We start from the raw sequence: 13,105 nt of genomic DNA, 5'->3' as shown, positions 1-13,105 counted from the left end.
GCCAAGATTGCTCAGTCTGAACTACCCATGCACAGTTTAAAAATCATCAGATGATCAGATGGTGCCTCTGGCCAAAATTATCACGCAATTATTTTAGTCGGTGACATCTAACCAAGCCGTTCCCTCAAGGCTCGATCTGTACGGCAATAGTTTGTGACAGCCCCATGCCTGGTTTTAGTTGCCTCTTCAAACATTACACTTCCACCCATCTCAGAAATGAGATTTTGGTTTGTAAAGTGGCTAAATAGGCAGCTGTTACAGTAACATAGATTCTTGCATTTTCTTTACATTCCATTAGTTTCGCTCTGAATCAATGCTGAAGGATCGATCGGTCATGTCCGATTTCATACTCTGCTGCCTGCTGAGTTAATTTAGGATGTGTTAGACTGAGCCTTTGAAAATGGAGGCCACAGGACTCCAGCCTTCAGTTAGAAACACAGGCTTTTGGCACAGTGACCCTTCTTCAGCCAGGTTAAAGAGCCACTTCCCAAGTACATTCAGAATTGGTATCTAAAGGTCTAAAGAAGGATGGCAAAGTGCTGAAGTGAGATTTTGTGAGAAATCTGAGGCTCTGACACCAAGAGCTTCCTTCTGCTGTCTAGTCTGATGGCTATTTTATGAGAATCCCAACTATCCACTTTCACTCTCTCTTGCTTCAGAACTTCTGGCCCTTTTCTTCAATCCTAAAAGGTGTATGCCTGATTTCCACTTCAGCCTCTTCTCCCTAAAGGTATTCCAGTTCTCAAGAGACATTAATCTCTTCTTTAGGATTATCTCTGATTTATGTACGAGTGCATCCCTCTTTCTCACACAAGCTGTACTTGCCTCCTTGACAGCCCTCTTTAAATACACTTTCAGAGCATTGCCCTGTAGCAGATGAGATGGCTACAGCATCTTTAGCCTCAGACTGTTGCAGCAGATGATCATAGTACCATAGTATCATTCAGGGTTGGAAGGGACCACAAGGATCATCTAGTTCCAACCCCCCTGCCATGGCCAGGGACACCCCACACTACTTCAGCCTGGCCAGAGCCTCATCCAGCCTGGGCTTAAACACCTCCAGGGATGGGGCCTCAACCACCTCCCTGGACAACCCATTCCAGGGCTTCACCACTCTCATGGGGAAGAACTTCCTCCTCACATCCAGCCTGAATCTCCCCACCTCCAGCTTCATTCCATTCCCCCTAGTCCTATCACTACCTGAGATCCTGACAAGTCCTTCCCCAGCCTTCCTGTAGGCCCCCTTCAGATACTGGAAGGCCACAATTAGGTCACCTTGGAGCCTTCTCTTCTCCACACTGAACAGCCCCAACTCCTTCAGTCTGTCCTCATAGGAGAGGTGCTCCAGCCCTCTGATCATCCTTGTGGCCCTTCTCTGGACACCTTCCAGCACCTCCACATCCCTCTTGTAATAGGGGCTCCAGAACTGGACACAGTACTCCAGGTGGGGTCTCACCAATACTGAGTAGAGGGGGAGGATCACCTCCCTTGCCCTGCTGGCCACACTTCTCCTGATGCAGCCCAGGATCTGATTGGCTTTGCGGGCTGCAAGTGCACACTGAGAGCTCATGTTGAGCTTCTTGTCCACCAGCACCCTCAAGTCTCTCTCCTCAGGGCTGCTCTCCAGCCAGTTACTGCCCAGCCTGGATTTGTGCCTGGGATTGCCTCGACCCAGATGCAGGACCCTGCACTTGCTCCTATTGAACCTCATGAGGTTGGCATGTGCCCACCTCTCCAGCCTGTCAAGGCCCCTCTGGATGGCCTCCCTTCCCTCCAGCATGTCTGCTGCACCACACAGCTTGGTGTCATCAGCAAACTTGCTGAGGGTGCACTCAATGCCACTGTCCATGTCACCCACAAAGATATTGAACAAGACAGGTCCCAGGACTGATCCCTGAGGGACTCCGCTTGTCACTGGCCTCCACTGGGACATGGACCCACTGACAACCACTCTTTGGGTGTGGCCATCAAGCCAGTTCCTTATCCATCATGATGTATGATTTATGCATATGGGGCAGGTGCACCCAACTTCACACCCCTAAAAACTTCTTGACAGGCAAACCAAAGCATTCCCCGGTGTCCACCATCATGTACATATCTCAGTCAACAGCTGAGGCCTTTCAGTTGATAGAGAAGGCTCTCAGCCCATGAGGTGCCTCAGACAGAAGTTTGTTTCTGGTGCCTAGAAAATTTTCCACTTGCTCCTCTGGGGCAAGCTACTTTCTCAGGAAGATGAAGGCTACCTTACCTTTGCACTATGAAATAAACCAGGCCAGGGACATCTTTGCAGCCCTCAGCACTGTCATGGCTGTACCCTTGGATGCCCACATGCAGACTGCCTACTGAGACCAGCCTTTGTTCAGTGCTGCTGAATAAACTGTGTCAAGGAGATCTGCCCAGTTTTGGGCTGGGCTAATTACCAAAGTCCACAATAATATGGACAACTCTGGTCCAATTCACAGGTTCACACCCCTGTAGTTTAACAAGTGCTGTGAAATTGCCTCTCTGCATTTATTTTTCTTCCCTGTATGAACACTTGTGACCCAGATGGGTTTGCTTTTGCTGGCACATCACAGTATTTTCAGACTGATGGGAGAGGATGAGCCAGCCACCACTGAAACTTACCCATCTTTCCTATCAAAGTCAATTTTGCTCCTGAAACACCTCTCCTGATTCATGTCACAGAGACTTCTAAGAAATCCCTAAACTTTTCACTTGGTGTGCTTTATTACTGCTGCCTTGCTTCATGAAGACAAATTGCTAAAGGTTATTCTGCAGATGCTTTTAGAGTGAAGACAATTAGAGGAAAGACTTAATGGAAAGAGCTGTGGGTTGCTGGACTGACACCAAAAAGAAATGCCTTTAGTCCAGCCAACTACTGGATGTAGAAGAACTGTGCATTAGAGAGGAACTCTTAAAGTTCAATATCTGATGCTCTGAGCTCACTATTATGTATATCTCCATAAATCATAGAGTCATAGAATGCCTTGAGTTGGAAGGAACCTTACAGGCCATCTAGTTCCAACACCTCTGCCACAGGCAGTGACACCTCCTGCTAGACCAGTTGCCCAAAGCCTCATCAAGCCTGGTCTTAAACTCTTCCAGAGATGAGGCATCCGCAGCTACTCGGGGCAACCCACCCCAGTATCACACCACCCTCATGGTAAAGAACTTAAATCTTGGTCTCTGAACAAATCTTTGTGGCTTTCAAACAGATCTTGCTCTCTGAATTTCCACTAAGGGTTTAAAAACTGAATCTTGTCAAAATATGTGTTGGATAGAAGCAGACCTATTCAATAACAGCAAAAAGGAATAGGACTCTCAAAGGGCTGCCAGCTGCACTATTGCAATGAAAAGCCTTGGCTGCAAAAACATCTTTCCATTCAATGCTAACCCAATACTTCTAGGGAAAAAAGAGAGGAAAGCTGTAGGTTCCAATTCCTAAGTGGTTTAAAGGTTTGATGCAGCCTGTGAAATTATCCAACTTCTGATCCAGTCGTGTCTCTGGGGTCTCTCTGGTGACACCCCAGCTGGAGTACTGCATCCAGTTCTGGAGCCCCTGTTACAAGGATATGGATGTGCTGCAGTGTGTCCAGAGAAGGGCCACAAGGATGACCAGAGGGCTACAGCATCTCTGCTATGGAGACAGACTGAGAGTTGGGGCTGTTAAATCTGGAGAAGAGACGGTTCCAAGAAGACCTTATTGTGGCCTTCCAGTATCTGAAGGGGGCCTACAAGAAAGCTGGTGAGGGGCTTTTTAGGATGTCAGGTAGTGATAGGACTAGGGGGAATGAAGCAAAAGTAGAAATGCCCCTGCCCACGGTAGGGGGGTTGGACCTAGATGGTTCTTGAGATCCCTTCCAACCCTGACAATCCTATGACTCTAGCAGTGTGCATTTGGAGCAGTAATGGCATCAGCGCCGCAGCTGATTTCTTCCACGTTTATTGGGCAGAGCATCAACGTAGCTACTCATTTGTACAAACCAACAGAAGGCAATTCTGATGCTGCTTCACAGCATGTGGAGTTGTCAAGCCATTAGCCAACAGTTCTAGAAAATGTTTTCCTTTACCTGAGGTGGTTTGACAACTATGAATGTGGATTTACATACAGTGCATTTTGCATCTAGGTATCAAAACCCTTGTCAAGAGAAATAAATTACAGACAACGGTACAAAAAAAACCACTCCAAAGCCAACCTCTGTTCAACAAGAACATGTGGGTGTGGACTTTACAGTTTTTTATTCTTTTTGTTGCATTACTCTTACCAGTAAGCAAACTATTTGAGTTTATACAAAATAAACCTGGTGTTTTCATATAGTTAAAAAAATCATCTTTGGCTAAACAAAGCTCCCTCTATTTTTATACATATATTTATATATGTACATACACAGATCAGATATTTTACATGACCATGTAGGAACCTGTACATATACTTACAACAGAGCATTAAAAAAAAAAAAAGAAGTTTCATAATGTACAAAAAAGGATTCCAAGTCAGAACCAAAACAGTCAACCCCCCCCTCCCTGTCCACTCCCACCCTCCTCCATCACCTGTACAGAATAAGAAAGTAAAGAAACAGTCGAGGAACAAACAACTTTGTAACAAAATACTGGTTGCTTTTTTTGAGACAGAGGAAGGACTTCAGCAGAGAGAAGCTGCTTCCCTCAGTGCCTTCAGTACTGTGCATATTTTGATCTCTAAAGATATGGTTTAAAGAACACTCTTAGCAGAGTCTGATTCCCCTCCAGACATGCTCTGCAAACTGACTACGCTGAGAACAGATTCAGTGAGATACAAATCTCCAACGAGCAAACAACTGTCACACAGGTCTCTAAAGAACAGGCATGGGTAGGGTATACCAACCCCCCACTGCAATCCCTAGGTGCTCCTGGCATAGCATGGAAGATGACAATGGTCAGAAGCAAACATTTTGAAGCAAGCATGCTAGCATGGAAGACTGCCAGAGCTGACATCATCACCCACTCAAGTAATTTCTTGTAACAGTTTCCAGAGCACTGCCTAAAATGAGGATGATGCACAGCTTGGCAGCATGACAACCCTCTCCGTTGGTCATATTTACAGTGCTTCAGTGGTGTCAGTGGCAAGTCACTACTAACAAATGATCTGATGGTTTATTAGAGTGAGAAGTCTGTTTCATTAGTTGGAGAGGAAGCAAAACCCATTATGCTGAAATGGAAGAACTGGGCACTGGATTCTGGAATAAAACCAACCCTTCATTTAATCCATGCTGTAAGGCAGTGCACTTAGGTGGGGCTCTTAAAGCCTAACTAAACTCAGTACATATTCTGACTGAATAAAGACTACAGCAATTCTGATCCTCAGCAAAGAACAAACCCTGAACTATCAGTGAATTTGTAACACAAAAACCCAGTGCAACTTCCAGGAATGTTCCTTAGGGGGAAGGAAAAAAAACCTCCAGAAAATACCTTTTAAGAAACTTGAGCTAAAGCAGCCATACCTATGAGATGTGAGTGTGAGCATGTATACATATACATGCACACTTTCAGTATGTCCTGGTTAAACTGGAAGCAGTTCTGAGAGCTCTTTAAAGGAGAGCCTAATGAATTTTTAATGTACTAAACAATTTGTAAAGATAGATACAAAGGCTGTCAAAACATGCCAAGCTGACAAGCTCTGGAAATGGCTTGTTTCTACTGAAAGTTTTCTCCTGGTTAATAAGCATAAAATCATATTTCATGGAACTGTAAAGGCCTGTTTCTAAATTAACTCTGGGGGGGAAAAAAAACAAACAGTCAACTTTATTATTGTTTTAAAAAACAAAGGAGAATATTCACTGTGAGGACCTAAATGAAGTACCTTTCCCAGGTGTAATCTGCAGCAGAAAAACAATGTTTTGTCTTTTCCAAGCTAAAAAGATTAAAATGCCCTTTTTTTTTCAGGGGGGAAAAACCCCCTCACTTACTCAAAATTCAATATTAAGTATTTTTAAATGCCATCAGAACTGCAAAATGGTTTTTAAGCACAGGACAGCTCGTTGTAAATGAATACTCCACGTGGCATCTCACAATTTAAAAGAAACTGAAAAACTTCACTGCATTAATGGCTGCCTTCACTTCCACAAAGGTTGGGACTCAGAGGACTTCAAAAACAGAAAGCTAAGGGTCTAGGCTAGACATCTGGCTTAGATTTTCTCCACTGTCAATGATAACAGATGGGCACCTTCAAAGAGAATTTAATTCATCCCTGTTGAACACTGAAGTCATTAAGAAATGGCTTACACGTTGAAGACAATGAAGAAGTGGCTTAAGGTTGAAGATAAACCATGCATAGAGAGCCCAGATCTTCTTCCTGAAGCCCACTATGAACAACTGACAAAGCAGCAAGAACCACCTTGCCATCAGAGTCCAGTTGTGAGGTAAGCAGCTTTTAGAATCACTGCTATCATTGCCTTGCCTTAAGAGGTTACCTTCTGAGAATGTGCTTCAAGGTAACTAAGACAATGTACTTCTCCATCTCCAGGATTATCTACCAGCTGGATTCCAAAGCACTCTTACTTATTAAAATGGTACTTCCAACAAGCTGAGCAAGAGTCATCACTTTCACTTGATGCCACACCCTGGTCTGTGCTTACAGAAGGCATTTAACCCACAGGAGATGTCACCCCTGCTCCATTTGTACATGCTCATTCTTTCCCAACCAGTTTGTTTGCAGAGTTCCCTCTCAGTTATTTTGATGAACCACTTCAGAGGAACCATGGACAGGGAGTAAATAATTAACAGTGCATCAGATTTACCAAACTTAGGACTTTCACTTGAATACCTCCCACTAATCCCAACATATGAGTGCAGTGGTTGTAGTCCATCATTGCTGGTAACAGTTAAACCCTGTAGCCATGAAAGCAACTTGGTGATAAGTTTACTTGCACTTGGATTTCTTGAACAGCTTCATTAACTGCTTGAATCTTTCTGAAACCTAATGGAGCACAAAAAAAAAAGAAAGACATATCATTAAGACTGATCTGACAGCAATTTTTTTAATGGAAAAAAGACCACAAGCTTGCCTTTTTATTTGCTTCCAACAAATTTTAGCAGGATCATTTCAGAAGCACCACTAACAGGTTAATTGGATGTATGTCCTGGTTTTGCTGGGACAGAATCCCAGGCCAGCCATGAGCTGCAGGCCATCAGCAGTTCTGAGTCAGCCAAGAAAGCTGAGTGAAGTTGGCTCACAGGTGTATCCCAGACCATGAGCACCAGACTCAGTATAAAGGGGGAAGTTTGCTAAGAAGAAGGGAGAATCCTGGCACAGCTTCCTGCTTGAACTCTCATTCTCACCCTGCTCCTCTTCATGCTCTTGAGCACTGCTGCACCTTTGCCAGTCAATACCTTGTCAATACCTTGTATTGACATGGGTACCAGTTTGGCTATTTTATTAAATCCATTTTCATTTCAACCTTTGAGTCTCCTTGACCTGATCCCCTCTCTTTGCTGAGGAGAGATCATCAGGTGACAGAGTAACTGTTGTAGTTTAGCCCCAGATAAGGGCTAAACACATACAGTGCAGAAAGTCTCCCTTTACTTTTGACATCTGAAACAGCCTCCAGGTTAACCACAGTGTGCTAGAGCCAACTACTGATTTAAAGACAGGTTTCCTTACAAGAAGGAGGGGAAAAAATGAAGGCTTCAAAGTCTATTAGGCTTGAATTTTACCCAGTACGATTCTGAGCAGGATTCAAATAAAAGCACAAAAGCTTATTTTGTACTCCAAACCTCCCAGAGTTTACTGATTATTTTATACCCTCTTACACAACCACTGCTTCAGGTGTTTATGGCTCATCATGCAGCAATCTGCCTACTAGGGATTTTACAAAGCTAGGCTGTAGATGAGAGTGAGACATCCTTTTGCTGAGCATAGCTACAGCTCACACAGTGATCTCATTCATAGTATCATAGTATCATTCAGGGTTGGAAGGGACCACAAGGATCATCTAGTTCCAACCCCCCTGCCATGGGCAGGGACACCCCACACTAGATCAGCCTGGCCAGAGCCTCATCCAGCCTGCTCTTAAACACCTCCAGGGACAGGGCCTCAACCACCTCCCTGGACAACCCATTCCAGGGCTTCACCACTCTCATGGGGAAGAACCTCCTCCTCACACCCAGCCTGAATCTCCCCACCTCCAGCTTCATTCCATTCCCCCTAGCCCTATCACTACCTGAGATCCTGAGAAGTCCTTTCCCAGCCTTCCTGTAGGCCCCCTTCAGATCCTGGAAGGCCACAATTAGGTCACCTCGCAGCCTTCTCTTCTGCAGACTGAACAGCCCCAACTCCTTCAGTCTGTCCTCACAGGAGAGGTGCTCCAGCCCTCTGATCATCCTCGTGGCCCTTCTCTGGACACGTTCCAGCACCTCCACATCCCTCTTGTAATAGGGGCTCCAGAACTGGACACAGTACTCCAGGTGGGGTCTCACCAGGGCTGAGTAGAGAGGGAGGATCACCTCCCTTGACCTGCTAGCCACACTTCTCCTGATGCAGCCCAGGATCTGATTGGCTTTGCGGGCTGCAAGTGCACACTGAGAGCTCCTGTTGAGCTTCTTGTCCACCAGCACCCCCAAGTCTCTCTCCTCAGGGCTGCTCTCCAGCCAGTCCCTGCCCAGCCTGGATTTGTGCCTGGGATTGCCTCGACCCAGATGCAGGACCCTGCACTTGCACTTGCTTCAATTGTAAGCTAGTCTTTCTTATTGCTATACACATACTGATAGAGAATATCTTTATTAGAATAAACCTTTATTAGAATAAACCAAACCAGGTTGGAAGAGACCTTCAAGATCATTGTGTCCAACCCATCAGGCAACCCATCAGGCAATCAGGCAACACAGCATTCTAAAAGTTAAGCAGGATTGCTTAACTTTGTCAAATGGACACATCTCCCACTTCAGATTTGCAAGGTAAGATAGCAATTCAAGACAAGTGCAAAGTTACATGCAAATCTCTGGAAACATTCTGCAGCAGTTTTGACATCTGCGTGTTTTGAAGTTTCTTAACTAAAGAAAAAAGGAAACATTTTAAGGCAAAATGTCCCCTCAGCAACATCCTGGTACTTTTTTTCCTGCTCTAATTTTAGTCCTTTTCCAGTTTGTTAAATATGTGCACAGGCTTTGGGCCTCTTCAAATTGCCCTTCTTTATCTAAAGTGCTGATTCAACCGTAGAAACAATCCTGGTGTCCCTGGCTTATGACTGGACACAGCAGTTTTAAAGTACCAATCAATCAAATAGGTACTTAAGAATCCCTGGACAATAACCCTATAATGTGTAGTTTTTAGAAGTAATAACTAGGAGACTCTAAGATTCTTTTGTCAAGAACCCCCCCCAACAAAAGGTAGAAGGGAAAAAACTACTCCAAATTAGCAGATTATCTCCAAAGGTTTTCCTTCAGCTCCACTCATAAATGTAGCAGCATAATTGATGATCTGGATGAGGGGGTTGAGTCAGTCATCAGCAAGTTTGCAGATGACACAAAGTTAGGGGCAGATGTTAGTCAGTTAGAGGGTAGAAAGGCTCTGCAGAGGGACCTCGACCGACTGGACAGATGGGCAGAGTCCAGTGGGATGGCTTTCAACAAGTCCAAGTGCCGAGTGCTGCACTTTGGCTACGGCAATCCCATGCAGAGCTACAGGCTGGGGTCAGAGTGGCTGGAGAGCTCCCAAACAGAGAGGGACCTGGGGGTGCTGATCAACAGCTGCCTGAACATGAGCCAGCAGTGTGCCCAGGTGGCCAAGAAGGCCAATGGCATCCTGGCCTGCATTAGGAATAGTGTGGCCAGCAGGAGCAGGGAAGTCATTGTGCCCCTGTACTCTGCATTGGTTAGGCCACACCTTGAGTACTGTGTCCAGTTCTGGGCCCCTCAGTTCAAGAAAGACATTGACACACTTGAATGTGTCCAGAGAAGGGCAACAAGGCTGGGGAGAGGCCTTGAGCACAAGCCCTATGAGGAGAGGCTAAGGGAGCTGGGATTGTTTAGCCTGGAGAAGAGGAGGCTCAGGGGTGACCTCATTGCCCTCTACAACTACCTGAAGGGTGGTTGTAGCCGGGAAGGGGTTGGTCTCTTCTCCCAGGCAACCAGCACCAGAACAAGGGGACACAGTCTCAAGCTGCACCAGGGGAAGTTTAGGCTGGAGGTGAGGAGAAAGTTCTTCACTGAGAGAGTCATTCGTCATTGGAATGTGCTGCCCAGGGAGGTGGTGGAGTCACCATGGTCTAGTCATGGGGTCTGTGTTGATAGGTTGGACTCGATGATCCCCGAGGTCCTTTCCAACCTAAGTGATACTGTGATACTGTGATACACTGAGACTGGACGTGGCACTTAGTGCCATGGTCTAGTCAGGAGGTCTGTGGTGACAGGTTGGACTCAATGATCCTTGAGGTCTCTTCTAACCTTGGTGATATTGTGATAACTTTTATCAAATTGGAGAAAGACAGTTCCTACCTGATTTGGACTTTTGTTCAGCCTGGTGGCCAAGGACACAAAGGTTTTGCTTGATGGTCCTTTTCTCTGACATTCCAGTAAAATTTCTCGGTCATCATTTCTATAGCCAAAATGAATTTTAACAAATGAGTACCTTGTATGTGTGTACATGCACAGAAACAAACAAAACACACCCCCCCCCAGCACAGGCATATAGACAATTTCCAGGTGCTTCCAAACTACAGAACACGAGTTCAAACAGCAGCAATGAACTAACCGATAGAAGATCTTCCCCACTACCAGCACGGAGTAACAGTTAGTACAGCAAGTGGTAGTGGAGATTGTGCTACCCTATTTGGAAGGGCAGGAGTATTACAACAGAGTTAGCTCCAAATCAAAGTCATCAGAAAGAGCTTTAGTTTTTTAAAGCAGATATTTATACTTGAATTAAAAAGAACCCATAAATTCAACAGGGGCCAGAAGCTGTAGGTGGATACACCTCAGTCTGCAAGGCTAGGCAGCAGCTTTCATAGTATTATAGTATCAGTCAGGGTTGGAAGGGACCACAAGGATCATCTAGTTCCAACCCCCCTGCCATGGGCAGGGACACCCCACACTACATCAGGCTGGCCAGAGCCTCATCCAGTCTGGTCCTAAACACCTCCAGGGACAGGGCCTCAACCACCTCCCTGGACAACCCATTCCAGGGCTTCACCACTCTCATGGTGAAGAACTTCCTCCTCACGTCCAGCCTGAATCTCCCCACCTCCAGCTTTCACATCAAGCCCACTGATGTTCAAATATTAAACAGTTACTTGACTTCTACAAATGGCTTGATACAACAGAGCACATCTACTGCTCACATGAAAATGAAGGACCAGGAGCCTATTCTTCAGTGTGTCACCAGTTTGCTGCTTGTCTCATTAATGAATGTAGGTACATGTAAATGCATAGATGCAGCCATCATCCAGTAGCTACTGGATGTCTTTGTTTAAACCTGCCACATTCAAATAAACTATAGTTCATTTCCTCCATTTCAAAGAAAAATGGCTAATTATTTAAATAAACTCTTTTTGTTTTTCTAAGGCATAGTTCAAAGACAGACAAAGACTGTGACACTCCAACCCCATGAGAAAAACTGTAGTGATTTCTTCCTATTCTCACTGATGTGCACATTAAAAATCCTATTAGCTTTTTCAGTCTTTTCTTTCCATGAAGGAGTTGATTTGCTTTTAAAATACTACCTAGAAACTTATTTATCCCTGAACTATAGTTCAGGAAAGCCTGCTCTGAAAATTTTAGGAGGCCCTTTATGAAGTGTTGATTATACCAAGCTGTAGAAAGAACAGCAAAACCTGCCAACTACAGGTTTTTAAGTATAAGAATAACTTTGCACATCTCTTTGATACATACAGACATCTCATTTGTCACCAGCACCCTACTAACTGGAATCATAAAATGATCTTGCTGGTGGACAAGAAGCTCAACATGAGCTCTCAGTGTGCACTTGCGGCCCGCAAAGCCAATCAGATCCTGGGCTGCATCAGGAGAAGTGTGGCCAGCAGTTCAAGGGAGGTGATTCTCCCCCTCTACTCAGCCCTGGTGAGACCCCACCTGGAGTACTGCCTCCAGTTCTGGAGCCCCTATTACAAGAGGGATGTGGAGGTGCTGGAAGGTGTCCAGAGAAGGGCCACGAGGATGAGCAGAGGGCTGGAGCACCTCTCCTGTGAGGACAGACTGAGGGATTTGGGGCTGTTCAGCCTGGAGAAGAGAAGGCTCCAAGGTGACCTAGTTGTGGCCTTCCAGTATCTGAAGGGGGCCTACAGGAAGGCTGGGGAAGGACTTCTCAGGATCTCAGGTAGTGATAGAACTAGGGGGAATGGAATGAAGCTGGAGGTGGGGAGATTCAGGCTAGATGTGAGGAGGAGGTTCTTCCCCACGAGAGTGGTGAAGCCCTGGAACGGGTTGTCCAGGGAGGTGGTCAAAGCCCCGTCCCTAGGGGTGTTTAAGAGCAGGCTGGATGAGGCTCTGGGCAGCCTGATCTAGTGTGGGGTGTCCCTGCCCATGGCAGGGGGGTTGGAACTAGATGATCCTTGTGGTCCCTTCCAACCCTGAATGATACTATGATACTATGATCTTGGGTTAGAAGGGACCTCTGAAGGTCATCTAGTCCAACCCTCTCTGCAGTCATCAGGCACATCCCCACCTAGATCAGGCTGTCCAGAGCCCTGTAAAGTCTCCAGGGATGGGGCCCAAATCACCTCCCTGGGCAATCTGTTCCAGTGTTCACCCACCTTCATGGTAAAGAACCTGTTCCTAATATCCAATCTGAATCTGTTCTTCTCTAGTTTGAAACCATTGCCCCTTGACCTACCACTGCAGGCCTTTGTGAACAGTCTCTCTCCATTCTTCTTGTAGGGCCCCTGGAATGCTGCTATCAGGTCTCCCCAGAGCCTCCTCTTCTCCAGGCTGAACAACCCAGGCTCCCTCCGCCTGTCATCTTAGTAGAGGTGCCCCAACCCCCTGATCATTTTTTGACCCTCCTCTGGACCCTGTCCATCAGGTCTATGTCCTTTCTATATTGAGGGCTCCAGACCTGGACACAGTACTCCAGGTGAGGTCTCACCAGAGCAAAGTGGCAGAATCACCTCTCTGG

At 45.9% G+C, this 13,105-nt stretch overlaps 1 protein-coding gene across 3 annotated transcripts in view; it reads right to left on the bottom strand.

The window, feature by feature from the left end:
* Positions 1-3,969: 3,969 nt before the first annotated feature.
* The window catches only part of CASP8AP2 (caspase 8 associated protein 2), a 30,223-nt gene continuing 21,087 nt past the window's right edge, over positions 3,970-13,105 (bottom strand). For all 3 annotated transcript variants that reach the window (XM_068149495.1, XM_068149505.1, XM_068149487.1), the window contains exons 9-10: positions 10,471-10,570; positions 3,970-6,955 (exon numbers count right to left, since the gene is read on the bottom strand). In XM_068149495.1, coding sequence (XP_068005596.1) covers positions 6,899-6,955; positions 10,471-10,570 — 157 coding nt within the window. In that variant the 3' untranslated portion in view covers positions 3,970-6,898. The remainder of the gene's footprint in view (positions 6,956-10,470; positions 10,571-13,105) is intronic.

The sequence above is a fragment of the Melanerpes formicivorus genome, unplaced genomic scaffold (assembly GCF_026170545.1).
Source record: "Melanerpes formicivorus ecotype bairdi unplaced genomic scaffold, bMelFor1.0.p_v2 SCAF_2, whole genome shotgun sequence".
Lineage (NCBI taxonomy): Eukaryota > Metazoa > Chordata > Aves > Piciformes > Picidae > Melanerpes > Melanerpes formicivorus.
This window is presented reverse-complemented; position numbering and strand designations above follow the sequence as displayed.